Genomic DNA, 27,582 nt, shown 5'->3' with positions numbered 1-27,582 from the left:
TGGACATGCACCATGCTTGCCATTCTGAAGCAGGTTGAGAAGAATCAAAATTAGGCAAATACCGGAGACAGCAGTAAACATCAAAAAAGCGGTGAGGGGGGTTCTAAAACATTGCAGACGACTCATAAAAGAGGCTTAATGTTGAAAATACCGCAGTTCCCCTTTAACACAATGCCAAGGAGGAAAGACATCAGCAACGATCTTAGATCTTGCTAACCATAAATCGGGGAAGAGTTATAAGGCTGTTTCGAAGTCCATCATTCTACAGGGAGAACGATGATCCACACATGGAAAACATTCAAAGAACGCTGTCAATCTGCCCATGAGTGAACATCCAAGCAATTTACCCCAAAGTTATACAATGCAGTGCAAAGAGAAACCGCAGAAAACCCAAGTTCTGCTCAGACTCCACTGGCCTAAGTTAGCATGTTCAGTTTAAACTTTAACGACAATACAACTAGACAAAAAAAGGGTGCAGGGTTGCAGGAGAAAGCCTCTTCTCTCTAAAAAGAACATGGCAGCACAGCTTAGGTTTGTAAAGTTACATCTGAACAAACCACAAGACTTCTGGAACAATGTCCTTTGGACAGACCAGACCAAAGTGGAGATGTTTGATCATAATGCACAGCAGCACAGTGTTTTGTATTCTAAAGGACCAAATGAGCTTTTATGATTTAGCACTTAAAACCTTCCTTTTCTCGTGTGAAATCACACCGACTTCCTCTGCACTTGTGAGGATGTAACACAGTGTAGGTGATGGATCCAATGGAGTCACAGTCACTTAAAATTTCAATGTAATTATGACAAATTATAATAAATTACAATGCACGTTTGTCCATATCAGCTCAAAAACATTACATTAGAAAGACATTAAATTACAACATTGATAAATAGACAGATTACACTTCAGGGGTGAATTGATCATCGTTTTTTTTAGCAGTTGTGCTAAATGGCAGATATTCTGTGCTTACAAGAAATTCATTGCGTCATGATTCTTTGTCAGTTTGACAATTCAATATTGAGCCAATGTTGTGTATTAATGATCATCACTATTACCGATTAATGAGATCCAATTCAGTTTCTTCCATGCATGACACCAAATAATGTCTTCTAACAGTGAGAGACATTTCGCAGCGGCAGCTTATCTCTCCATCAGCAGACTGAAACAAAGCTGTGTCCAGTTACCTGCAGAAAAAGGTGCTTCTGATTGGCTGCAGGATTCTATTCAAAACCAATTCAAGCTTACTGACGGAAAATTTAAGATGCTTCTACTTTTAGCCTGTTATACATGACTACAGTATAAGCCGGACAGTTCACTCAAGAGATGTCCTGAGAGACAAGGAAGTATTTCTAGAATACAGAGCAGTGTTCCTCCATTGCTGATTTCCGACATCAAGACAGCTTATCGTGTATTTTCACTTACAAAGCTCACCTGTGCAAAGCAACAATCATCGATTATCTCATTTAAAAACTAAAATAAGCTGTACTAATCAGACCTAGGATCTATAAATGTGGGGGGAAACAACCCCAAACTTCAAATCCAGGTTAAGAGCCATCAGGTAGACAGTCTCGAGCGTAATGCCTTTATCAGAAACAGTCATTGCCTTTTATTCATCAAACAAAGAAATCAATCAGTTTTGTCACAATGAGTTCCACTAACTGGATCGGTCCTGCAGTGGGTGTGACATACAGATTACATTTGTGACTCTGTAGTGTGTAGACATTTTTCATGAATCCTGGCAAGTGGTGACGTTGATTGATTCCCAGTGGTAGTTACTGTAACAGTACTGTCCAGGTTAATGTCCTGGTGTTGGGTTTGACAGTGTGCTCTCTCAGAAGCCTTGTATATGGCAATAAGCCTCCAGGCTGGAGAAGAGGATGTAGAGGAACCAGATTCCAAAGAACATAAGTGAGGTGAGGATTTTGGGGACCCGTGGGCCTCCCAGTTCACCACCTATGGATGGCCTTCGACGTAACATTAATACTCCCATACAAAAGAAGGCAAAAATGGTGAAGAGCGTGACGGAGAAGGCCAACGAACCGGGCTCCACACGAAAGACCTTCCCTTTGACTTGCCAATATATAGCAGCCACGGACCAGGCCAAGCCTATACCCAAAAACACATTAACTGCATTGCTTCCCGTCACATTTCCAATACACGCATCAGCGTACTGATCCTGAGTGGCCGCCACTTTGCTAGCAAAGGTGTCTGGAAAAAAACAGAAAAGTTAGAAAGAAAAAAAAAAGGTTATTTTGAAAACATCACATTCAGTATGTTTGCCTCCTACGTGGAAGCACAACTGCTATAACAGTTAAAAGAAAAACAAAAAAAAACTCACGTACCAGGAACTGAAGTCCCAAGTGCTACAAAGACCACAGCAGTGACAGTGTCCCTCAAGCCAACAGTGCAGCCGAAATGGGAGGCAAGGTCTCCGATAATGGCTGTTAAAACACCAATAACAGCGATTGACGCAACGAAGCACGCCCAGCCATTCCAGTACTGGGTGGGTGGGATGAAAGCAAATAGAATCTTCCAGAAAATGCACAGTATGTGCAGGAAATAGTCGAAGCAGTTCGGCATTCGCTCCACCTGGCCCTCCTCTTCGTCTCCGTCGCCTGTTTCGAGAAGACACAACAATGAATCAAACAGGAAAGCAAATGATGCAATTACACTTTGAGCCAACCAGGAACAAGTGTATAGCCTTAAGTTATCAATCTATGATCGTTTAATTAAGTGACTTGCAAAATCCATACATATAAGAAAGTACTGTTTATAGAATGGGGTTAAGATAGAAATTTTTTTATTCTTTATGCCCACATAATCATTTTGTACCTCTGTGTAACTGCTTATGTTGCTGGATTAATAGCTGCACTCGAGAGAGAACGGAGTGTCCCACAGCCTTGGCAGCATTAACACCACTATCTGCTCCCGGCAGGACAGAAGGGAATGTCTCATGCATAAACGCAAGCATCCATCTTCTCTACCCTATAAAATCTTCCTGAGAACTCTGTATCTTTGAGCATTTGCATCACAGCCTCTGTATGTAAATGTTCCCTTTGCTGCAAGATAATTAAATATCCTCCGCTTTGGAATTTGAGACAGTACAGTATTCCTATTTGTTTTCCTGTAACTTTTCTTCTTCTTGTGGTGATTTTTTTTTTCTGAAGTGTTGTTTGAAATCTTCAACACTTAAATCATCATTAAACAGCACCGATCACGACTCAGATGAGACACTTTCCATAAATTCTATCTATATTAAAGCTGGTTAGACAACAACAACTTGTGTCTGGTGGGTTGAGTTAGTAAATATTTAACAACTTTACTGTATGTAAAAGGAACTTTGTTGGGTGCTATATGTTCATTCTAATATGAAGTATTCAACTTAGCAAACACAGAGTTTGTATAAACTAACGGCTGGTAGACGGATTCCTGGGGTAAATTATATTATCCGTCTAGACAGAGAACGTTGTCTAGAATATCCATTAATATAATATGAAGAAAAATGCACAAATGACTCCTGCTTGTTGTTAATGCAGTAATGTGAAGTCACTGACCAATTCCATTGCGGACACTTTTTCACGAGAGCATTTTGTTGGGTTAAACTGGGCTGAAAGTACTGAAAAGTCATTGATTAGGTGATAGTTTTACAAGCTAAAAGGGCTTTTGAAATAGTTTGAAACAGAAAGGCAACAATAAAAGTTGGTTTAAACGTCTGTATGAAATCATTTGTGCTCATTCAAAGATGGTGATGTAGACGGAAAAAGTCGAAGATCAAACACCTCCTCGGACTGAGTGAGCGTGTTTGCTTCTTTTCTTTGCCTGGAAGTAACAAAAAAAACTACTCGGTGTAAATGATGAACGTCAGCTGGGTTTTATGAAAGATGTAGAATCAAATCTAAACTAAGAAAACGGACATCTTAAGACACTATTAGTGACATTAGATTCGAAAAAAACTTAATTTATTGATGTCAAATGTAAAATATTAAGAACATGAACAAAAACAAGTTTGAGCAACCTGTGAGCTCACAAAAGGGCACGGTTTCAATTGGATTTCTTTTTGTCGTGTATATATACAGCTGATCAACATCACCTCTAGAAATATGTGACAAGATGCTAAAGTATCTATTTAGAATTTACACAAATAATAAAAATACCTCAAATCACATCACTGTAAATAGCATTTAATAGTCACTGACCTCCACTGACTGTGACTGCTTCAATGAACTGCTCTCTCCATGAATGTGTGCCAATCACTACAGCTAGATTTGTGTCCTTGAGGAGTTTGTCCACAGTGTTCTGTTCCAACAAATGAAACAGGTTAGTAACGAGGCAGAAGAAATCATTGCTCACATGGACGTGCATGCTTCAGATGTGTGACATTTCAACTCCTTTGAGGACTTTTTTTGTTTGTTTGTTTTTAAGTTTGGGTTAGTTGATATTTGCAGACATTAATAAATTGCTGTATTCTACATTCAAATGATACACAGCACGACAACATTGGGCATGATCGACTGGCCCAGAGCTCACACTGCACACACTGATACACACAGACTGCCTCGGTGTATCTCAAATCAAGGGTGGAAAAGTTGAAAAAGGACAGATGCAGATTAGGAAAAGTTAGGAAGATAAGTTAGGAAAATAATGCCCGTCACACATCGCATGCTGGTAGAAACTGTACCTGGTCCAGCACTCCATTGGGAGTCTGAGGCACAAGAGGGCACCAGGCTGTTAGCGACCCAAAATAACCACTCTGAGAGTGGAAAGCTTGCTGGTTTACTTCTAATAAACATTAAGGCACCTTAAAATCACAGGCCTCTTGTATGATGACTTCTAGTCTGCTGTGTTCTCCTAAAATGGGTTTGCCCATTTCAGAGGTCCTCCTGGCCTCTTCCTCCTCAGGGGTGGGGGCGCCTGTAAGAGAGCGCACACGTTAATCCAGAATGTCGGTTATGTCATTTCTGAAAAAAAACTAAATCTCACCAAGGCTTTGGGCTCAAGCCTTAAGTAGAAAGTAAAGAATAACAAATCACACGCGTGAACACACATAAAGGGCAAAGCATTGTAAAGGTGCTGTGTGTAGCATTTAGAGGACATTTGTTTCAGTTGTTAAATGTTTGAGTGACCTAGAAACTCCAGTCGGTTTTGTCTTTGCAAAGCAGAGTTGGTAAAGGTCCTTACCTTTACCAACTCTGCTTGTGGTTGGCAGACATTTTTGGGGGCTGTACACACAAGGCACTGCCTTCGAGTTTCTACTCAGGAACGAAATCTCAACATCCAGCATACTGAGAGGGATCACTGAGCAAAGTAAAGCAGTTGAAATCAGTTGAAGAAAGGAAGCTTTTATTTGACATTAAATGCATCAGGAACCCAAACTAATCGGACTTGTAGGCTTTATTATGCTCTTAGTTATTATTAGGAACTACAAATGCTGACTTAATTTACGTGCCATGTATTCTGGCTCGATGCCACAACGTGGCAGCTTTCAACAATTTCACCAGCCAGCAATAAAGTGTAAGTATCAATCTATTTCAGCTTTGTAGTTGGCATCTAAAAGTAAGAAGTCAGCTGCTGGTTACGCTTCCCATTGACCTTGTTATATACAGAGTCAAATTAACCTTCAATTAGTGGATAATTTAAGTTACACAGAATAATGTCAGCATCATTATGGGGTATAATGTATATATTTATTTATGTTTGCTTCAAACAGGGTCTCTGCAGGTTTCAACAAGTCAACTTTAGGACTTTTTAAGACTTTTTTAAGACCATAATTAATACAATTTAAGACCCATTTCACAACTATACTGACAAAAAGGAGGCTCGGAATTTAGTTGTAAAATGGTACTCCCAACGGCTTGATGCCCAATGTGCCAAGTTTCAAACTTTTCTTGCACAAGGTGCTGTGTCCTTCATAAATATTTCCATCAACCGGCTACAACCATGAGGTAAATTGTTCGTTCTAAAGACATAAATTGTCAAATTTGCATTTACCCATCTTAAACAAAGCGTTAACTGATTAGCCGCTCCTCAGTCACGGCGCTGCTAGAACAGCATACTATAGAGCAGGTTTTGCTCGATAAATTCTGACCGGGCTGCACAGGTACATTAGTTCCGTTATAGCGTCCTCAAAAATCAAAACATTTAAAAGCGAGACTGAATTTCATACATTTGTTTGAAATAAAAGTCACGTCAATACATTTTTAAGACCTTTCGAAAACGTATTTAAGACATTTTATGAGATGTCAAGAGAATTTTAGACATTTTAAGGCTTTAAATTCAAATGATTTAAACTTTTTAAGACTTTAAGACCCCACGGATACCCTGTTCAAAGTAATCAAATAAACAAACCATTAGTCAAGCAAACTTGATTCGAATAACAGCGGACTATTTTACGAAACTCCTACGATAGGTCTGGATCACTCGTAAATTGTGTTCATATCTGAAAGAAAACGTAAAACACGAAAAAATTGGTGAATGCGCAAAATTCTCTTAAATCGCTCGTACGAACAACTTAAGAACAAATCTGTTCATACGAATGGTTGTTACATGAGGCCCAATGTCTCAGAGATTACAGGGTTTCTGTTAAAGGAGAGTTTTCCTCAGGACGGAGAGAATATTCAATGTGATCTGTTGATTTCCTTTGCCAGACAACTTATTATCAATTGAAATGGTAAGAATTGAAACATATTTGGATTTTTTTATGAACTGTTTTGAACTAGACAGTATCTTTACAGTGAGTTGAGATGAATTTTACTGTGAATAGATCTCGAGATTTTCACAATTGCCACCGATAGCTTAAGACTAAGACTTTGAATTGTTTTGTTTGTGCACAAAACCTTTGCAATTTCAAGTGCCACTGTTTTAAAATGCTGCAAACTGCACCTTTAACAAATACACCTACAGTACACCAAAACAATCTTACCCTGGTTTAGTAGCAGTGCTGTGAAAAAAGCAGATCACGATTAAAAACAGTTTTCAAAACAACTTTTTTAACGCCTAACACATTGGGGAAAAAACACTAACTTTCTACGCTCAGCGATTTGGCACTCCCACTCCTCACTGTTAAGCTGTGTTCGAAACCGCATACTTCTCCTACTACTCCCACTAGTCATACTAACTTTTTGAGTTGATAAGCGAGTTTGAGTAAGCGAGAAGTTCCCGGATGCATACTAGATTCGCCGAAATGTTGACCATGCATCATGAGGTTACTACACAGCCCTTTTACAGACAGCCGTTCCACTTCCTATTCGCCCCATTATAAAAAATTTGGCTGCAGTTCAGTTGATTTTCTCTGGGGGCGCTTGCGAGCGAGTGCAGAATGACCATTTTCCATAGGGCTGGCGCTAATAACTCAAAAAATGTCCCCGCTAGCGGCTGAAACCTGAAAATAATACTGTGATTTCTGACAGAGGGATGTGAATTTATATCGAAAGTACAATAACCTGGGAGTTATAGCTTTCTGTTTTCTTACAGGTCTGGCATTTGCGAGTCAGTATCCGCTAGCATCTAGCTAACAGAATCTGAAAAACGCACGGCTGATTACGACCGGCTGCTTTACGGCACTCGTCCACTGTGCCAGAGTGCTAACCTGGTGCCGCTAACAACAACCAAAGCTAAACCAGAGGCTAGTCAGAGAGTATGTAAAAGGGCTGTGCTGAAATCTGTAACTATTTGAGCTAACACCTCTCTGCTAGCTCAGCGCTAGGACTGACCATGCCGTAAAGTGATGCCACATGCGTGACGTCACTCGGGATGCAATACTGACAATAAATGTGTATTTTAAACAAATCTAGTGAGTCTAAAAAATCAAACCAAGTGCCGTTTGAAAGGATAATTTATCCTGCCTTTAGGAAAATTAAAATAAAAAAATATAAAAAATTCTATCAAAAGCAATGGCTGCATCTAAGGTGGATTTCATAGTACCACCATAGAGTTCGGCGTGCTCTGCACTGCTTCGTTGGCGCCCCTAGAGTGCAGTACCACCCGGAAATAGCCACCAGTTTCCCCTCTCCTCATAATAGAGACTCTCTGGTTACTACTTATACTCAAACTACCCAAGATGCAACGTAACGTGACGGCGCCGATTGTCATTTCCTGTCAAAACGGCAGTTTCAAGCTAGCTACAACGAGGGTAGGTTCACTTCCTGTTTTCAAAACAAAAGCACCAATTGTATTGTAATGGCTTTCCGTATGATAAAAGGCAACGGGTATTTTATTTTGTGAAAACAACCGGAAGTGCGTTGCTCACTACGGCTAGCTTTAGTAGCGCCGAATTCGTCGGAACAAAATTGTAAATAGCCGGTATTTTGTCAGATTTTCAACACCTTGGGGATCTAAACGACTACTTTCTCGCCTGAAAATGTTTCAAATGTTGCTAAAGTTTACAGAGTTCAGAGCTTAAGCGAAATCAGCTTCAGGCCGGCTGATTTCGGCTCGGGCAGGAGCGAAATGCATTGTGGGTAAACGCTCTGCATACTGTCTGATCGATCAGTATGCCGGATGCAGAATGAAAGTATGCAGTTTGCAAGTATGTAGTATGTAGTATGTAGTACGCGGTTTCGAACACAGCCTTAGTCTTTACTTCTACACCTGTGCAAACAGGTGTAACTGAGTCTTTTGACCTCCACTAACACGCAGATATCCAATTCCTCCGCCATCCTTTGACACATTGAGGTTACCGGATGAGGCAAGTACTGAAGACTAGATTCATAATTGGCTGTTAGGACTGCACCTGTATTCAACACACAGTTGATAAGTTGATATTGGATACAGCTGCAATCTGCTTGGGGTATATTGTCTTTGTGTAAATGAGAGAGAAAAACCTTGACTGCTGCATTTCATTGCAATACTTCATCACCATTATCGATGAATTTTCAAATGCTTATTAACTTACCAGAAAGTCCTCGCTTCAGCCACTTGGGGTCCTCGAGCCTGATGAAGAAGTTTTCCTGCTTCTCGTACTCCTCCATATTTAGAATGCGCACCTGTAATGTCTGACTGGAGGTATTCAAGCAGACGCGCGCGCGCACACACACACACACACACACAAACTTCATAAAAACACATGTTTTGTCAGAAAAATCTTAAGCATTTGCTACCCTCTAAATTACATCACAAATTGAAGCGACTTAAATATTTAATAACAATGAACCTTTAAATAATTCAGTGCCCTTGCTCTTCATTATGCAAGAGAGTGCTAAACTAAATGACCCGACACCCTAGTTAATCAGTGTCTGTACTGTTAATTTGTAGAATAAGCTCAGCAGTAACACTATACTGCCTTAGAGTTAAGTACCTATCGATTGACCACATTAAAAACAGTCTTTCACTAAGTGTAAAAGTTGTCTGTGTTCAAACAGCTTATTCAACTTGAAATTTTAATGAGGAAAGGATCTGTCAGTTTAGATGGGGTGACAGGATTAGCTTGAGGTGTGTAGCGTTATTGGGCATTTATATATGCATCAAATATAAGGATTTATAAGACGTTCTCACTGTCTCAATACCTTAAACCTCGAATTTAGGGCACCACCTTCCTTTGTTTTAACTTGTTTTAAGTTACAGTCAGGGAGGAAAACTGTTAAAATCTTACGATCCTGGTATGTTAAATTAATAATCAATTTAATAATCAATTAATAATCAATTAATAATCAGTCTCATATCTCGCTACTTTCGTGAAAGTTCTCGTTTGGTTGGACAGACATTACGTAAAGAAAGCATACGACACAATCTGTGATTATAACATATATATAGATATATGAACTATTTATTAAAATGATATGACCAAAGACATGAACCTTTAAACAAACATGAGATGCATTGAATATGGGTGATTATATAAAACACTTAGTGAATGGAAAATAAAATATGGGGGATGGAGAGATACTGGATTCATTCAAATAGTTTGGGTTGGCTGACTATTTGACGCTAAACACTGACATTTTGGATTAATTTATCATTCTGTGAAAGCCTCGAGACATCCATCAAACCCACTTTAAGGTGAAAACGGGTCGGTCTTACTGTGCTGAAGTTCTGCTTAGTCAGCTTGGAACACGGCAGCGGCCATGCGGGGTCCGAGGGGATTTCTCTTCCGCTCTCTGGGCCTTCCTGGTTGTGGTGGCTGACTTTAGCGGACTTCTCAGTTGCTTCTTTTCACCGGGAAACGGGAACGATGGTGCCGAGGGCTGTGGTTAGATGATCAAATCCTTCGAGTGACAGAGTTAGTCCGTTGCTTCTCTGATGAAGTGAACTTAAGTTCACAGAAGATTAATAAAAGGTTGCTTGGAGTTGGCTTCTTGGTAGGAAAAGGTGATGGTGGCGTGTAACGGCGGAGGTTAGAGCGTGCGACGTAAAAAGGACATGGATGACGATGGACGAATAAAAACGTGCATCTTCAGACTTCATTCTGTTTCTTTCTTCGAGTCTTTCTTCCTTGGGTCCTTCTGCCATCTCCTTCCTCCCTTTTGTCGTCTTCTGCACGGCTCATCCTCTCATCTTTCCGCTCTCTTCAAATCTCTCTGAGCAACTGATCTGATCAATTCTCCATTGTTCTTCTCTGTCCTGTTCTCTCTCTGAAAAACTCTCTTCTGAAACTCTGTGTTGAAAAACTGAGTCTGGTTTCGCGGGGTCCGTGGTTTGACTCTCGGAGGCGGGGCATGACGTTAGCTTACACTACTCTTTCAGCCAATGATATGCCTGAACTGTGGTGAACGTCTGCCTGGGTTTCTCTATGTAAGATGATCTACTCAGCCTTTTATGTGGGGATTTCTGGATAGAACAAAGAAAACTCTTATTTCTCCATTACTCCCATCTCATAGAACATTTGTCTCGGTGATTCTGAAAACACCACATCTTGTTAAGATATGCAGATTAAAGATATAACATAGGCTTGCAATATAAAGACATCAAAAGAACACACAACGTAATACAGATGATTATGACTTTCAAAATTCAGATGGATATCTATAAAGTCGTGACATATGAATAGCGAACCACACAATGTTGATTTTCTGTGTTAACAATGGGGACACCAAACAAATAACAAATAGATACTGAAGGGACATCGTTAAAAGTTAAATTGTTGCATATATTTTGTCCATTTTATTGAGTCCTTGTGTTCAGCTATTCAACAATATAGACCACTAGGGGGCAATGTTGTTCCATTGGCGAGTTGGGCATTTCCCAACAAGTTTATTTCTTCGTCAATATTTAAGCCAGAATCGTACAAATTGTCTCTAGATGCGTCTTGTGATCTAGCTGGAAACCTGAAAAAACTTGTATAAGGTTATCAAACACATTTAATATAGTTTAAGATTCGATTAAAGGTGAGTCTTAGTGAAGTATTCTCAGTTCGTGTGTAGCCATCTGGTCGGTTCTCTGGTGGAAAAGGGTGTTAAAGTGTCAACTTCGATTTATGGTCAAGATAACATATTGAGGTCTCCCACTTTTCCAACAGAAAGATCCTTTGTTCATTTTAGTTTATCCCAATTTTATGGCAAGCGTCTGTTGCTTATTTCCACTCCCAAAAGCTTTTAAAGGGCCGAAGGTTGTTGTAAATTAGGCAGTTTCTGTCTCTTTTTCCTTGGTGGAGAAGAATTGCACGTCTGGGTTTTATCCAGAAACGTAAACATCCCCCACAGGAATGTTGGTATCGTCAGAGATTGAAGAACTCTTAATCCACACACTGTGACTGCTACAGGTGTCAAGTCATCAGGTGATTCTCTCTAAAAGGACCTCCTGACGTGTGTGACTGCTAACCCACAGTAATCTTTCAGTGGGGTCTGAAGGTCCAGATGCATCTCTCAGGTCCTGTGTCAGGTCTTTGCTGGATTGTTTTCCTCCTTCTTAAGAACATCCCTCTCAGATCCTGTTCGTCTGCTGCAGATAGTTTCCTAGGCCTGACGCTTTTTCTTTTGTCCTCCACTTCTCCAGTTTCCTCAAATTTTTGAGGACACGCCGCACACTATGCTGAAATATGCCAAGTTTCCAGCTAACAGCTCTTTGGGAATCACCTTGTTGCTGCACAAAATACTATTTTATGTCTGTCATAGTCAGTGTTGGTCATCTTACTTTAAAAAAGTAATTAGTTACAGTTAAAAATGACTTCTCCCAAAAAGTAATTGAGTTAGTAATTCAGTTACCTCATTGTAAGAGTAATTAGTTACTCAGCACGGTAACTGTGACATTATTTTTCATGTTCTATACGCTATTACGTTCTATGACATCTTTAACATGAAATATGTTTATATTAACTGATCGAATAATAAAAACACTATATACAGTATTGTAGAACATTTGGTATTTATTTGAACTCAATAGATTGCAGCCTGCCATGTTAGCATGTGTTAATGTGAGGTGCTTCATAATATTCAAGTTGCTCGAGGCAGACAGGAATAAAGTCTTTTTTCCTGTGCATAGCGTGTATGTTACATAAACATTCTTGCCTTTAATTTCAATGAGCGAGAAGTAGTGCCGGTACTTCCAGTTTGAGAATGCTACCTTTGAATTTCCCTGGCTCTTGTCGCTGTCTTGTTGTGTTTGGCAGTCAGAGCGTGCAGCGAGATAGCTTGAGCAGGGCATGATCCGGCCACCCAGCCAATCATCATCGCATTTGCAACGTGGTCATCATCCCCACTCCTGCTCTCTCCAGGCAGCTGATGTGTGGCCAAAACCTGACACCTTGGGCTTCATTCAACCAAATTGTAGTAACGCGCCACTTCACATTCTCAGTAACGGCAACGGCGTTGCAACGATGGGAAAAGTAATTAATTAGATTACTCGTTACTGAAAAAAAATAATGCCGTTAGTAACGCCGTTATTTCCAACACTGGTAATAGTGTGCCATCTTTGGTATTTTTTTGTAGATGCAACTAAAGAAATGGAAACAAATAATGTGTCTTTGTGACAGACTGCTATTAGCAAAGTGCCTAAAGAAATGTAAGATTGGTTCTTTGCTAAGTTGTCTGTTATGTGTAGACTCAATACTGGTTCACCCCCAGGAGAACTGTTGCTTAAAAGATTACAAGAAAGTCTTGCTGCTTGGAAGAAAATATAAAGAAATAAGGGGCTGGATTAAGACATGAACAGTATTTAACTAAATCTGTTTTCTTGCTTATTAACCATCAAAGACAAAAGCGATATAGTTTTTCAAAAAAGTATCGTTGTATGTAGAATTTCTAACAACCGGACTACACCCATCTGTGTGACGCCTCCTGACTGCATCATGAACAGTTCAGACTGACAGACAGATGCGAAACACTCAACACTGGCTTTGTGGGTGATCTTGCTAAAGAAATTTTCTCTATGATTTTCACAATGATTGGACACGCACACACATGCATACAACACCACACCTTGGGCAGATTTCACTGATAGTGCCCTGCATTGCTATTGCAGATACTAAATGGTGCATCAAATTCCTATCTGAAGGAAGTCCTGGACCATATTTAATTTTTCAGACAACATCCACTTCGAACAGCTGTTAATATCATTGAGGGTTTGTAGGTTATTTCTAAGATGTATGTCTTTGGTAGGTGGTGGGCCTGAGGATGTGTGCCAAAAGCAGGGAGAGGAATATAGGGTGTAGTGAGAGATGGATTAACATCAACATTCTAAGGAAATACATCCTTAGAATGCGGTTCTTATAGTCTTTCTGTGCATCCCCGTCATTACCACGAACTGCGCCTCACCTGGTCTGTTCATTGGTGAATTCCAGCTCCCCTCTGGCCTCCTCATAGTCCACTCCAGCCTTTGCACTGCCATCCTCCGTATGGTACGGCACGACAACTGTGCCTCTGGAGCCTGAGTTCCTCACCACAGTCACTGCGAGCACGCCGCTGCTCTCGCTCACTCGCAGCACCCGCTGCCCAAAGGTGAAAATTCCTGCGTGGTCATCGTCCAAGATAGTGATGGTGGCTACCAGAGGCTCCACTAGTCTACCCTTCGGCGGAGATCCTGTCCCTTCATTTTCTCCCTCTTCTAACCTCAGCTTCTGAAGACGCATAAAGAAATGTTCGTCCTCCTCGAAGATGTCATCATCCAAAATGTTCACCTAGAGAGTGCAGAATATTGTGGGGTTACTCTCCTCTCTGATGCATTAAGACTTTAACAGTCTGAATACAATGCTGACAGTTCACACATACATTTTCAAGAGACAAAGTTAAAAAGTTAAAAATCATTTTAGATATGCTAAAAAAAAAAAATAAATAAACCCATTAAGATCAAACATTTAGAGCTGCTTATGGTTAGAAAATGTCTTCAGTGTTTTAACACCTAACTGATCACGGTTGTTTGCTGTAGTTACCTTCTCTGTTAGCATCATTTACCAAATATTTAGTTGTTAAGTTTCATTCTGCACACTGATGTTAGTGACACATCATTAAATTTACTAATGATGTATAATTGCTGTAAAAAAAAGAGGCATTAGTAGGAAAACAGAATATTTGAGAGTGCATATTTTAGTTCTAGTTATCGTTTCAGATTAGTTTTTTCTAAAACAAATGAATCGATTCCAAAACCTGATGAGAAGGGAAATTGACTGTAAATCCTTTAATTCAATGAGAAAATTCAGCTTGCTGGGAACTGTGCCAGTAGCTACTTTGCCGAGATCTGGAAGAAGAGGAAGGAGGAGGAGAAAGAGCCAGAAGAAATTGGAAGAAATCATTTCAGTAGGAGAGAGTCCAGATTAGCACAGAAAAACGGTTCAAAAGTCAAACGTGTTTTCATAGGAAAAAAAAAAGCTAATTAGAAAACATAATATGCCCGGAGCTACTGCAGCAGGCAGCTACGAGTGCAACGCCTTTCGAGAATAAAATGTCATCCTCGGTTGAGTAAAAACCAGTCGGGGTTGTAAGGAACTGAAAACGGCACCTTTCACCTCAACCACAGTTTGCAACTGATCAGATGGATAAAGAGAAAGCCCCCACGGCAAAGGCTTTATGTCACGCCCAGGGACTCTCATTTTTAGTTTCATGTTTTAGGTTATGTTTTTGTGTTCAGTCCATTTTTAGTTTAGTCAGGTCTTAGTTTCCCTGCACTCTGTTTATTAGTTCACTCACTTGACCTGTGTTTTTTCCCTCAGCTGCACTCACTCTCCAATCACTCTCACTCCCTATTTAGTTTCCAGCCTCCCCTCTTAGTTTGTCGGAACTTTGTTTGTTTCTGCCCCTTCATGCCGTGCCACGACGTATCTTGACCAAGTTAAGTATTTATTTATTAATCCTTGCCATGTTAAGTCCTTGTTTTGTTTTCCCAGTATTTTTCCACAGTTGAGTTTTTTGAATCCGGCTAAGCCGCGCTTTGTGTTGGTACTTTGTTTTGTTTTTTGTTAATAAATCACCCTTCCTCTTTGAAAAGTCCGCATCCGTGTCCTCCCTTCACACCACCCTGACACTTTATGGTCAGATTTGAAAAAGATCGAGGCCCAGTTGACCCGGTGTATGTTTGTAACTGACCACCTGGATGACAAAAAACCTTCATCGCCATTTGAGACAAAGATTCAGGAGTTTGGCTAGATGCGTGTTTAGGGTTAGGATAGGAGTTTAAACACCATAAGTCTGTGCCAGATGTTTGTCATGACGGGACCAGAATTATGCTCTGAAGTTATCTTACTGCAGGGGTGGAAATGGTAGATTGCACTAAGTGGAAGTAATGATCAGTTTTGACATAATTTGGTGTTCAAACAGGAAATTACCCCAAAAGCACGTTAAAACTGGTTCTTGGATCAATGTCAGCACAAGAACATATTAAAAATTCTAACAAGAACAGTCGTCAAATATGAAACCAGAATTCTGGTAGAAGCCAGTCACGAGCTACTAAAAGCATCTGGTCAAGGTGCAACTATCCAACCCAATATTAGGAGCTCGAATCTGTATTAAAGGGATAGTTCGCCTCTTTTGACATGAAGCTGTATGACATCCCATATTAGCAATATCATTTATGAACATTGACTTACCCCCCGCTGCGTCCTGTGAGCGGAGTTCCAGCTGAGTTTTGGAGTCCACGAAGCTAGTCCGGCTAGTTGGCTGGGGCTTGAAAAATAAAGCGTTTTGCTTCTCAAAAAAATATGCGTTCAAAAGAGTAATACATTTGCATCACAAAAATCGTTCTGATGAAAAAGTCAGACCTGCTTCCGAGCAGCAAACACCGTAACAGGTGCAGCTATCGCTAGGTGACTAGGGAGTGCTCGGTCTGCTCTCCGGTCTGCACAGTTTTACATTGGACGCATTGATATCAAGGGAGGCAAAAATTGCGCCAAGCGAGGTCTGACTTTTTCATCAGAATGATTTTTGTGATGCAAATGTATTACTTTTTCGAACGCATATTTTTTTGAGAAGCAAAACGCTTTATTTTTCAAGCCCCAGCCAACTAGCCGGACTAGCTTCGTGGACTCCAAAACTCAGCTGGAACTCCGCTCACAGGACGCAGCGGGGGGTAAGTCAATGTTCATAAATGATATTGCTAATATGGGATGTCATACAGCTTCATGTCAAAAGAGGCGAACTATCCCTTTAAATGTTTAATGTTAAGATGTCAGAAATCCCTAAATTAATCAAAACTTTCAGAAATGTATTGTAAAAAAAGTTTAAAAAAATAAATACATACAAATCAATGAAAATTTCTACATTCCCCCATTAGATGTATGTCAACTTCCGATCAGAATTGGACCCCAAAATATAAGGACTTTGCATGAAATTAACCTTGCGTGGTAATCTTTGTCTTAATTTGACACTTTTAATTTTGAAGTTGGGTGAAAACAAGGGGCCAAAGTTTCAAAATATTAACAAATTACACCAACTAAAATATATTTTCACCTTGATTTCTTTATGCATTTCCCCAGGTTTGAACACCAGGGTTCCCTCAGTGAATTCATAGTCCGATCCTGCATTGGCAGACCCGTTTTCTGTACAGTAGTCCACGTAGAACGTGTTCTGGCCTGTGCCACCATCAAGGCTCACCCCCAGGGTCAGAGAGCCACAGTTCTCTGTGCATTGGTACTGGGCACTTTCAAAACAAATGTGCGAACACGTCGCTTCATCAGCCTCCTCCCGTCCTTTGCGTCGTCTGTGATCAGCCGCGTGTCTCTTTAAAATGTTTCCGACACCGATCATCATGCGTGTTGCCTGTACCCGGTAGAAGGCGCGGCTCTTCTTCTGATGGACCAGGGCAGAGTAGTTGGCCATCTCAATCAGCTGGTCCAGGTCTTTGTCTGGATGTTTCTCCTTCAGGTCTTTCAAGATGCGGACCACCTATCCAAGAGAGTAAACTGGTTGTAACACAAAACATTGTAACGCTAAATATCACTATGCTGCCAAATGTCGTATAAAGTACCATTTAAAACACAAAAATTCTTAGCAGGAAAAACTAGGAGATGCTAGTGCTTCAAAGTGATAAAAACATTACCAAAACCACTGCATCTGACAGGCTTGTAGCCTATTTAAATTCAAGAAGATCCAGGCTATTTAAAGGTCCCATGGCATGAAAATTTCACTCTGAGGTTTTTTAGCCTTAAAATGAGTTCCTCTAGCCTCCTTAAGTCACCCCAGTGAGTAGAAATTGCGAAATGTATTCACTGAGCAGTACAGCATTTCCTCCATGTTTTGAATAGAGCGCCCAAGGCCCAATCCCAATTCTATTTTCTACCCCTTCGCCTACCCCTCGCCCCTACCCCTCGCCCCTTCAAACGGAGGGGTAGGCGAAGGGCTAAGAATGTCACCCCTTCGAATTGGGACAGCACTTCACACTCACGAACGTAATAAGTTCGCGCCGTCAGTTGTTACGTAACCAAAAGCGACAGCTTTAGCCAGAAGTAAACAAACATGACCGGTGCTGTGGTGTTCGCGCTGTCCTGGGCTATTCGGATATTTTTAGAAATATCTGCGTCGAATCGACGGAGTGCCATCAGGCGAAGGCGTCTTCGACATCTGGGAGCATTGCTGGATCTTGTTACGGTATGTAGAATTATAAATTAATACAAATAACGCAGGTGAGTGAGCAGCTGGTAGCTTCCAGAGCCGGCGTGTGAAAATGATTGTGTGTTTGTGTTTGAAAGTGCTTCTAACTGTACATTTGTGATATCGTGTAATATAGAAACAATTTGCTTGTCTCGTTGGATTTGCTGATTCATTGACTGGAGTAGTATCCTAACCTGGCTAACCTAGCTGAAAGCATAAGCTAACGTTTAGCCTTTGTTACTTTGGGAGGATGAAAGCCTGATCTTTCCATGTTTTTCTTTCCAGCAGACGGGTCGTCCTACAAATTATTGCCCATTGGACCACAACATGTACCCCAATTTTTTTGTTATCCCTTGTATAATAAATCTCTTCATACCAATATCCGTTCCAGTCGTTCATATGATGTTGATGTGATAATCATGCTCACAAACCTTTTGTCCTTAATTTATTTTATTAGGCTCACATTACAGACTGGTAAGGCAGCTTATTTTCAGAAATAACAGCTTAAAGTGTCTGCTGTAAAGTGTGTGGTGCAAATATGGACAATAAACAGTATGAATATAAACAATATGAATATAAACGGGCAACAGTGCAATCATCGAGAACGAGATGACCGGAGCAGGAACAGCGGAGGGCGCATCGGAGGTGCTGGGCTCAGTGATGTTCTGGGGGAACAAGACACGACATGACATTATAGCATGCACTTTCATCCATTGTAAAAAATTAAAAAAAGGTGTTTCAGAATGCGGTAGTGGTGGCTGTGTGTACAATAGGTGCATGGCGCATCAACTCACCGTAAAGTTTGTCTATCATGCGCTCAAACCGAGCTAAAAAGCGCTCCGTTTTCTCCTCGTGGCGCTTCTGCTCCTTCAGGCTCTCCTGTATCAGGTAATCCATTATGGGATTGGACTTCCTACTTCTTTTTGGGGATGGGGATGACTTTAGAAACAGATCTTCGTTTTCGGCGCTAAACCTGATCAGGCTCTTTGTTTGTGCTTGAGTCCCTGTGAATCAGTCACGTATATGAATACTTGTGATAATAGGTAGCGAAATGACGCTCACGTCACTCAAAAGGAACTCTATGGTTAACCAACTACATTGCTTGTAAATACTCGTGTTACAATTTAAAAAATGACAACTCTTTCACAGCACCTTCACATGCATTGACCGATTACTCCATGTAAAATAGCGACTTTTCCCATGTGCGTTTATAGCAGAAAACAACTACACATTGCCACCACTTTAAACTCACACAATACACCAGTTATCACAACTTAAAACGATTAAAACAGTTAAATTATGGCAAAAAAATTAGAAGAACTTACATTTGTGTGGTGCTCTCGCTTCTGCCATTTTTAAAAAGACTCGCGATCTCCCGGTAGTCGCGTTGTATTCTGGGAAATATATCATACCCCTTCAAACGGAGTCTGCCTGGCCGAACCCCTCCGTTTGAAGGGCTACAACGGAGGGGTAGGGCTAAGGGGAAGGGCTTTGGAAGAGTATTGGGACAACACTACCTCTACACGTGAACGCGCAAAACGGAGGGGAAGGGGTAAGGGGTAGGGCCAAGGGGTGAATTGGGATTGGGCCCAAGTGTCTCGTTGACTCAAGGCTCCTGGTATGACGTCATGCCAGGATAGAGCTCATCAAAATTTCCCACCCCCTCTCTCCGCCACGCCCTCTGTCTCCACCCACACCTGCATTACCTTACCCGCCCAACTCATGTGGAGTAGACCGAGACTCGCCAAAGAAGAAGACTCGCCACGACTGAAGACAGTCACAGAAGATACAGCAATGGCTTCCAAACGACGTTACCATGCGAAATGTACTGTGCCAGGATGTGAAGATGAAGAGAAGAATATGTTTCCGCTTCCATCCTCTGTCCCTTTGAAAACGGAATGGCTTAATTTCATTTACGAGGGACGGGTGCCCATGCATGTTCCAAAGAGCGTCAGTGTTTGCGAGACATTTCACAGAGGAATGCTTTCACAACTTGGGACAGTACAGGGCAGGTTTTGCCCTACACCTGAAGTTGAAGCCTGGATCAGTGCCAAGCCTTGCCGATCCACACGGCAAGGCTTGGCAAGTAAGTCATAATTATTTGCTAGCCGCTAGCACTTTATGGGTGACAGCTAACTAGCCAACATTAGCTGTGGAGGTATTTATCCATGAAACCTACACTGCGCTACAAAACCAATACTCTGTTAAACTGGTTAGATTTGGAAAATTGGTTGTAAAACAAGACATTTGTCTTTTGACCAAGTATCTTACGTGTAGGGGACTACATAAAGCATGAATACTTAGGTAAGCAAGTCTAGTTATGTTCTGCGGCTAGATACGTCTGTTACACGGAAAATGACGCCCGACGAAAACAATTCATATTTTGTAAGCCTTTCTTTCGATTGGTGACTTTATATTTTGTAAGCCTTTGTTACGGTTTGGTGACCTTTTATTTTTTATTTTTTACGTCGAGTCGTTTCTGCGTCTTTCGTGTGGGATACGCGATCGGGTGTTGTGGCTAGGTGAAGGGTGTTTAGCAAACGTTTGCTGACTACCCTCGAACATACACCATTATGTAGGCCTATCTGTCAATTCGAACACAGTTTTGACTTCAAATCTGTCGTGACTCGTCAGTTTATCACGAGTGTAATGCTCAGCTTTCGAACCATGAGATGTGTGCTCTCTGTCTGCATCAGGTTCACTTTCACTCTTCACTGGCCAGCACATCAAGTGCTCACATCCAGACATCCCGGACCAGGGATGCTGCCTGCCAGACTGACCCCATTGTCAATAGGACTGCAGCCACACCGAAGAATGTTGTCTTGCTCTATATTGGAATGCTTTGCAGGTGAGATGTTTTACCTTGTAGTTGTTGAAAGTTTTTGTTGTCTGAAATGTCATTATTGAGCCGGGTTTCTCCAGCACTATAAGGCACGAAACACCTAGACCAGGTCCCCTGAAAAGATTGTCTTGTGAATGTAATTTATATTTGATTTACCAAAAAATGTATACTTTTAGGGGGTTTTCAGATCATAGTTCCTATGAAACTTCACAATATATGAAAAGCTTTTTCCAAAATGCTTTATACCTACTTTCAAAAATGTTGTTTTATTTGTTACTACCATTAAAAGCAGCATTTAAATGTTTCAACATGTTATGTAAATCTCAGCTAATATCACTTTTCCTGATGCTTGAAATCAGATTTAAAAAAAGTAATGAGAACAGCTTTTATAGCATTTTGGAAAAGAGCTTTTCATATGCTCTCCCATGATGATGCATGTGTCTCTACCAGCTAACCCCCACCACCATGACAAATGAAAATTCTGTGAGAAACACCGTTTACACATTGTTTCTTGTACTTTCAGACTGTACTTGGCGGCGATCCACTTTAATGAAAATGCGAACCGACCACAGGCCCAGACAGCAGACGGTGTACCTCTCTTCAAAATCTCCTTTCCCAAATCCAAGAAGGGAGAGTGCAGTCAAATGTCAAAAGACTAAGCCAACCTTTGGTAAGACCTCAAAAGTTCAAGAATTCAAGTCCAACTACTTTTGCCTGTATCAAATTTACTGAGGTTAATTCCAACAAATAGGAATACAAAAAATGTGAGAAATATAAATAGATATAAAAATAAACATTGAAATGTACAAATGTTGTGCGTGTACAGTGTGTATGAATGTTCTGTGTGAAAAGGGTATGTGGATGTCCTGATGGACCTAATTTTTCACACGCGAGGCAGTCTAAACCCGGTGCAGTGTTCTTCATCATCGGGGTACTCGGCACGGATACGCAGGACCACACAGGCAGGAATGACCACTCTGATCCGGCGACCCAAAAAGCCCCAGCACCACGCCACAAACTGCCTGTAGGCCAAATACCTGAAGCGCCTGGAAGAACAGATAGAAAAAATGACACTTGCAGAGAATGTTGTTGTTCTTCTGTTATTGCTATGTTGTACATATTTACATATTCCTATGGATTATTCTTGATTGTGTTTTAATAATGTCTTGTAAATAAATCTACAAACACTCTTCATACTGTCTGCATAGTTGAATTATCAGGCCCTATTGGGTGGGTATACTGTAAACTCTATGTATGTGGCTATGAGTAATTATTTTACAACGCTTACCGATGCGTTCTTCTCAGGCGTAAACTGCCAAAATGGTGCCTGTACACTCGCCCAGCGGTTTGTAGCGAATATACATTGAGACAGACCGGCTCAAACCCTGGATGATCCAGCATACATGCTGGCTCTGCCGCCACTTCTCCTAGTAGTGCTGTGACCTAATAAAGATTAGAACTAGACATGGTAAGTGTCATTTCAGGAACAGGTAGATCCAAATGTTTACAGTGTTACCTGAGGGATCTCCATGCAGCATCTATTCTCCCTTTCTGTGGGCATTATCTCGCAAATTCCACATTGACACCTATTATTTAAAAAAAAAAAAGGCAGTGTAATGATATTCTGTTTTCAGGTAATGCCGGCAAATATAACAATGAAACATCTTTAGTGGCAAGTAAATGAGTTAACAGGTGAGCATGGAGAATAATTACATGCTGGTCAGAATACTATCATGTTTTTTTGCATGCCATAGGCTACTGTATAACTACATGGGCAACGAACAACTGGCTGTTCCCAGTGAAGACGGGCTACTAAAAAGGTGTACACAGAAATATGTAGCATAAGTTTCACTTCGTGTAGTTACACTTTGGATCCAGCACCTGGTCAGGATATGATGAGGTATGTTTTTTTTTGTATATTATAGCATGTAAACCTTTTTGTCTAGAAAACTTGGTTATAAATCGCTCCCCTTATGTCAACACTGGGTGGAGAATCATTTGCCAAACAGGACAGTGTTTGTGGGGGTAATTGCAATTGCAATTTTCATGAAATTACCCACCGGCGTTTATTACAGTTGTTTTTCATAACATGTTGGCAATGTGTACTATGGGAAATAATTTGGCAGTGTTACTGTTGTACAATGCAAGGCGACATTGAGAAAGTTACTTGGTGTAGAGACTGGAGATGCCAGCAGCCATACTCACTAATTAGCACTGCAAATACGTGCCCACATTGCAAAATAAGTTGGGAACTTATACGTTTTGTAAGCAAAAATAATATTTTAGGTAGTCCTGATGTAGTGACTACAATTTCTGCTCTAATTAGGCTACCGTAGGCTAAGCGACTGCTAGTATCTGCGCACCTCAGTGGTTCGGACCGACCCAACTATAAACGTTTCCAGACATAACATTTCAAACTCACCATTCTGAGACGTTTTGCTGAAGGCGCTGCTGATCTGCAGTTTGTTGCTGAACTGCCTGCGCCTCGGCTTCAGGGTCCGATTCCGGGTCGAAGGCGAACGGTACGATGGTTTGCTCACCTGCCATTTCTATTTTTTTTTTAGCAGGCAGCTAACATGCGCGTAGCCAAAACAGAGATCAGACACGCCCCCATTCAGCCATGACACACCCTTCGCGCTCCTCCTTGCTTCTCATTAGGAAAACAGGGCACTGGAGAAAGCGCTGAAATGGGGCTTTCTTCTAAGAGGCCAAATCTGCGTTTTCCGGGTGAATTTTGAGAACGCCTGGGGGTATAACATCCTGAAGCCTCCGTAAGCCCATTTAAAGTGCCGCTACTATACCATGCCATGGGAACTTTAAGACAGAATGAATGCTAAAACTGACAATAATGGGGAGAAAATCTTTACACTATTCAGTCTTTAATACAGCATTTCTACCTGGACCACATGTCTTACCTCATCTTTATTTTGGTCTAAATCATTGCCTGTCTGCACAGAGACTGTCACACTGGATGAGTTTCCCGGGCACGAACTGCTATCTGACAACTTTCCATCCATAATTACATCAATGCCTTTAGGGGAAAGGTCCCCCTCCATTTCCACCACGATGCCGTGCCTTTTGTCAGCACGGTACCGCTTGTGCATGTATTTGTAGAAGAGCATGCGACGGTCAGCGATCCATGCCAGGATCACGCACAACGGAAAATAAAGCAGCGTAACAATGGCTTCCCACACCTGGAGATAAAGCCGATATGACCATTAGATCATTTACTTACTTGATGTTTTAGAAATACACATAAATGTAAAGTTTTATGTAAAAGTTGGGCACCCCTGGGGAAACAACATGTTTTGTTGCTGATCCAAATGTCAGGCCACAGAACTTTAACTCATTGTGTCCCACTGGATCTAAATCCAGGCTGTTTATACTGACATTTAAGTTGTGTTGGTGTATGACTCATGCGCATTTGAAGGAGTCAAACACAAAATTAAGAGAACAGTTTTGACTCTTCCGTTTTACTTTTTTATGTTTGATGTTTTTGGAACATTTGCAGCGGTTTCCCTTCTTGGGTTTTATGGGTCCTACGGATGACTGCAGATATGGACTTGCGCACACAATCTTCCTTTACGGATCTACCATATTTACAATGTGCCCATCATGCAGCGTGCAAAAGGCTTAAAAAAAATAAAAAATAAATCAGGAGGTGCATCACTGGCTAAAATAACAGCAACATATCCGGCACAGCAGGAATTGTGACGTCAATTTTGGCGCATATCGAGATTTGCGATGTTGACAACTGCAATAATAAAGGTTTGTGCATAAGTGCTACAAAGTTAAACATTACACAGCCACTCCAATGTTAGCCAAATCTACCCAGAGCTCTTCTGCTTCATATGGGGGATTGCTGACGGATCACTGAGTCTCTGCTCCAGTGACATTTAACCCCTAGGAGTCTGTAATATAAATGTCTGAGAAGGCGTTGCATGCTGCCCTCAGCGGACCGATAATAAGCTTGGTGAATCCCAAAACCCACCGCATACATGACAGATGTCATTTACACAAAAAACTATTTGTAAATTAATGTAAAAATATTTCTGTGCACGATTCAGTTGCGGAAAAATCAATAAAACAGTGGACAAAATGTGCTGTTTGCCCAGAAGTGCCCAAACAATTAAATTCAGCTAACATGAAACCAACCTCGACAATCCCAGGTGAAATAACAGCCAGTATGAGGTAGAGCCAAATGTAGGCAAAAATGCTCCAGAAAGCCGTGATAAAAAACACCCGTAGGTGTTTGATCTTGCGAGACTCTCCGTCAGGGATCACCCACACACACAGACCAATTATCACAAACATATTGAAGGCGGCACTTCCCACGATGGTGCTTGGGCCGAGCTCCCCTGCATCAAAGTTGTGTCCGCACACCTGTCACAGTGAAACAGGGAGTCAACCCAACTTTTAATATACTTTTACATACATGTGAATGAATCAAGTTTGCTCACTTTGGAGGTAGTGATGTTTTAAAATCAACATTAGATGGTACTCATAATACATTAACTCTCTTTTTTTTTTTTACAGCATATATCCATCTATTTATTAAACAAAATGAAATAACTTGAAGTCAAACATGTAGGTAAAAAGCATCTGTATCTTTATAAGAAAGAAATAAAGTACCTCAATAAGAGAGAGCAGGATCTCTGGTGCAGAGGAGCCCAGGGCCATGAGTGTGAGGTTGGAAACAGTCTCGTTCCAGACCCGTACTATCATCACCGTGGTTTCACCGTTGGGTTTGGTGATGGTCACCTCTTTCTCCTGAATTGATCATTATTATTTTTACATATGGTGTTTACATGGAACACAGACAAATCTAGTTTAACATGTGCCTGCAATACTCGTGGGATAGGGCTGTCATAATGGAGTTCAATGACGCAAAGTAGTAAGAAAACCTTCTTATGAGAAGGGCATCCTTATACTGCTTCTGTGTTGCATCTGAGACGTTCGTGAGACCAGAGGAAACAGCTGTACGATGGGCAGGCTTTGAAAGGATATGCTCAGTAGTGGGGATTTTCTTTCATAGCTGCCATTGCTTGTGCAGACAGTCTACAGTATCGGAAACTGGGTAGTTTGCATGCAGTGCGATTCTAGTTTCTCCCAAAGTATCCCTCTGAATGCCTTCTGATATGCCTGAGTGTGCAATTGTGTAATTGGACAGCCAACTTTGACTTCCCAAAGGCATCAATGAGCCTTGGTGCTCATGACTCCCTCACTGGTTCACCTTTTTTACTAATCAAATATATGCTGGAAACATCACACAAAATGCATCCTTTTGGAAATGCTGGTATCCAAATGCCTTGTCAGCACTTTTTGTTCCCTCTCAAAGGCTCTCAAGGTATTACATTTGCCAATTTCATCTATTTCGAATACATAAACTAACTGTTCACTGGCTGGCGGGTGACAATTACAATGCCACAATCAATGCCATCACATCTGTCAGTAGATTAAATGTGGTACAAACAGATGTTTATGATATTTCTGACATATTTATGTTAAGCGGTTAATGATCCCACAACATTTCACGTTAACACTGAGCTTACAGTTTATTCATGTAGGGTTTGATATAGATTTTAGGGTCTCTTTTTGGATGATGACCGATTATTTATCGTCAGAGAGCAGAACGGAAGTAACACACTCATCAATATTAAACCAAAATCAATCAACATTAAATCCAGAATGAGCTTTTTTCATTTAGAATTAGCAAACATATAGATACCTGAGAGGTTATGACCTCTATTGATGCCATGAAGCGGTCTGCGATAATGGATACGCCCAGGAACATGTACATCAGACAGAGGAAGTAGATGATAGCCCTCCCTGCCTTCTCCCCTACAGGAGGGTTGAGGGGCATCCACACCGGCAGCAAAATGCCAGGTTTACACACAACAACATCCAAACATGCTCGCTTTCCAGACTCTGTAGTGTTACCAGAGCTCTGGGGCTGTTGGTGGTCAGATGCTCGTTCCATAACCTGAGGCCTGAAGGACGTGCAGGGGTGGAGCAGGAGGAGGGAGAGGAAGACAAGTGGGGACAGGTGACCAGGGAGGGGCCCCATGGTATCCCTTAGTCAGGAGGGGGCCTCAGGGTTGGGGTTCACTGCGGGCGGCGCTGGGTCCAAAGACTGACTTGAGAAGCAGAGACAGATTCTTCTAAGGAGGAGATAAAATGGGGAAAAACATATTAATAGTGCAGCTTAGTTTCCCCTGTTTCTAAGAAGAATTGACTGAATATTTACATCAGAACTAGTTCGCAACCTGCAATCTTCTTACTGGATGGACTGTTATGGACTTTGGATTAGTGTGATGATCCTGTAAACCACATACAACCAAATGTCAGCAGAATTTAAGACACTCCAATCAGTCTAACACTTAACTTAGTCTTAGCAAAACACCTAATATTTAGCTCTGAGTAGCAAATATTACGATGCTGACATTCTGAAGCAGTTTTCCAGTTTTTATCTTTTCAACTCATTTAGAGAGTCAACATATTTCAGGTGCAGTATAAACGCAGACATTCAACCCTGAAACATTAAAAAGACAGCCTATCAAACTGAACATTTTCATGGGAAAATTTCGATACACTTTTTAAAAATATATTCTCCCTGAATGTTATAGAAGCAACAAATGTAAGAAAAAAAAAAAAAAAAAAAAACATTGGTATGGGATCAAAAATAAACTTAAGATGGTGTGTGACTGTTCAAAAAAGTTGGTTAAACATTTCTCAACTTTAGAAAATAATCCATAAAAAAGATTTCAGGGACTTTCAGAATCTATTCTTCTTGC

At 41.0% G+C, this 27,582-nt stretch overlaps 1 protein-coding gene and 1 long non-coding RNA gene across 3 annotated transcripts; both read right to left on the bottom strand.

Moving 5' to 3' along the window:
* Positions 1–1,792: 1,792 nt before the first annotated feature.
* On the bottom strand, positions 1,793–26,855 carry slc8a2a (solute carrier family 8 member 2a). Of its 2 annotated transcripts, XM_075486607.1 has the most exons (12): positions 26,517–26,687; positions 25,421–25,558; positions 24,944–25,171; positions 23,704–23,982; positions 16,807–17,241; positions 13,684–14,045; positions 8,892–8,995; positions 6,921–6,938; positions 4,800–4,912; positions 4,198–4,297; positions 2,344–2,616; positions 1,793–2,209 (listed from the first exon to the last, which is right to left on the bottom strand). In XM_075486607.1, exons 1-12 carry the CDS (start codon positions 26,649–26,651, stop codon positions 1,833–1,835), a joined length of 2,562 nt encoding a protein of 853 aa, XP_075342722.1. In that variant the 5' UTR covers positions 26,652–26,687; the 3' UTR covers positions 1,793–1,832. The 2 variants fall into 2 exon arrangements, with proteins under 2 accessions (XP_075342722.1, XP_075342721.1); XM_075486606.1 differs by lacking the exon at positions 6,921–6,938 and having other exon boundaries at positions 26,517–26,855.
* On the bottom strand, positions 22,145–23,320 carry LOC142401264 (uncharacterized). The gene is made up of 3 exons (XR_012773103.1): positions 23,211–23,320; positions 22,305–22,374; positions 22,145–22,231 (listed from the first exon to the last, which is right to left on the bottom strand). It is a non-coding gene; the product is annotated as an uncharacterized LOC142401264 (long non-coding RNA).
* Positions 26,856–27,582: the final 727 nt, after the last annotated feature.

This window comes from Odontesthes bonariensis, chromosome 16 (assembly GCF_027942865.1).
Source record: "Odontesthes bonariensis isolate fOdoBon6 chromosome 16, fOdoBon6.hap1, whole genome shotgun sequence".
NCBI lineage: Eukaryota > Metazoa > Chordata > Actinopteri > Atheriniformes > Atherinopsidae > Odontesthes > Odontesthes bonariensis.
The sequence above is the reverse complement of the archived record's forward strand: the minus strand, read 5'-3'. Positions and strand labels throughout refer to the sequence as shown.

Excerpts from the sequence above, each read along its gene's own strand:
- slc8a2a (XM_075486606.1), bottom strand. The coding sequence starts at position 26,855 with ATGGGGCCCCTCCCTGGTCACCTGTCCCCACTTGTCTTCCTCTCCCTC. Across the intron at positions 17,242-23,703 it reads TAGACCAAAATAAAGATGAG|GTGGTCCGCATCTTGAAAGA; the intron begins GTAAGACATGTG and ends TCTCTTGGATAG. Across the intron at positions 8,996-13,683 it reads TTCACCAATGAACAGACCAG|TCAGACATTACAGGTGCGCA; the intron begins GTGAGGCGCAGT and ends GAATACCTCCAG.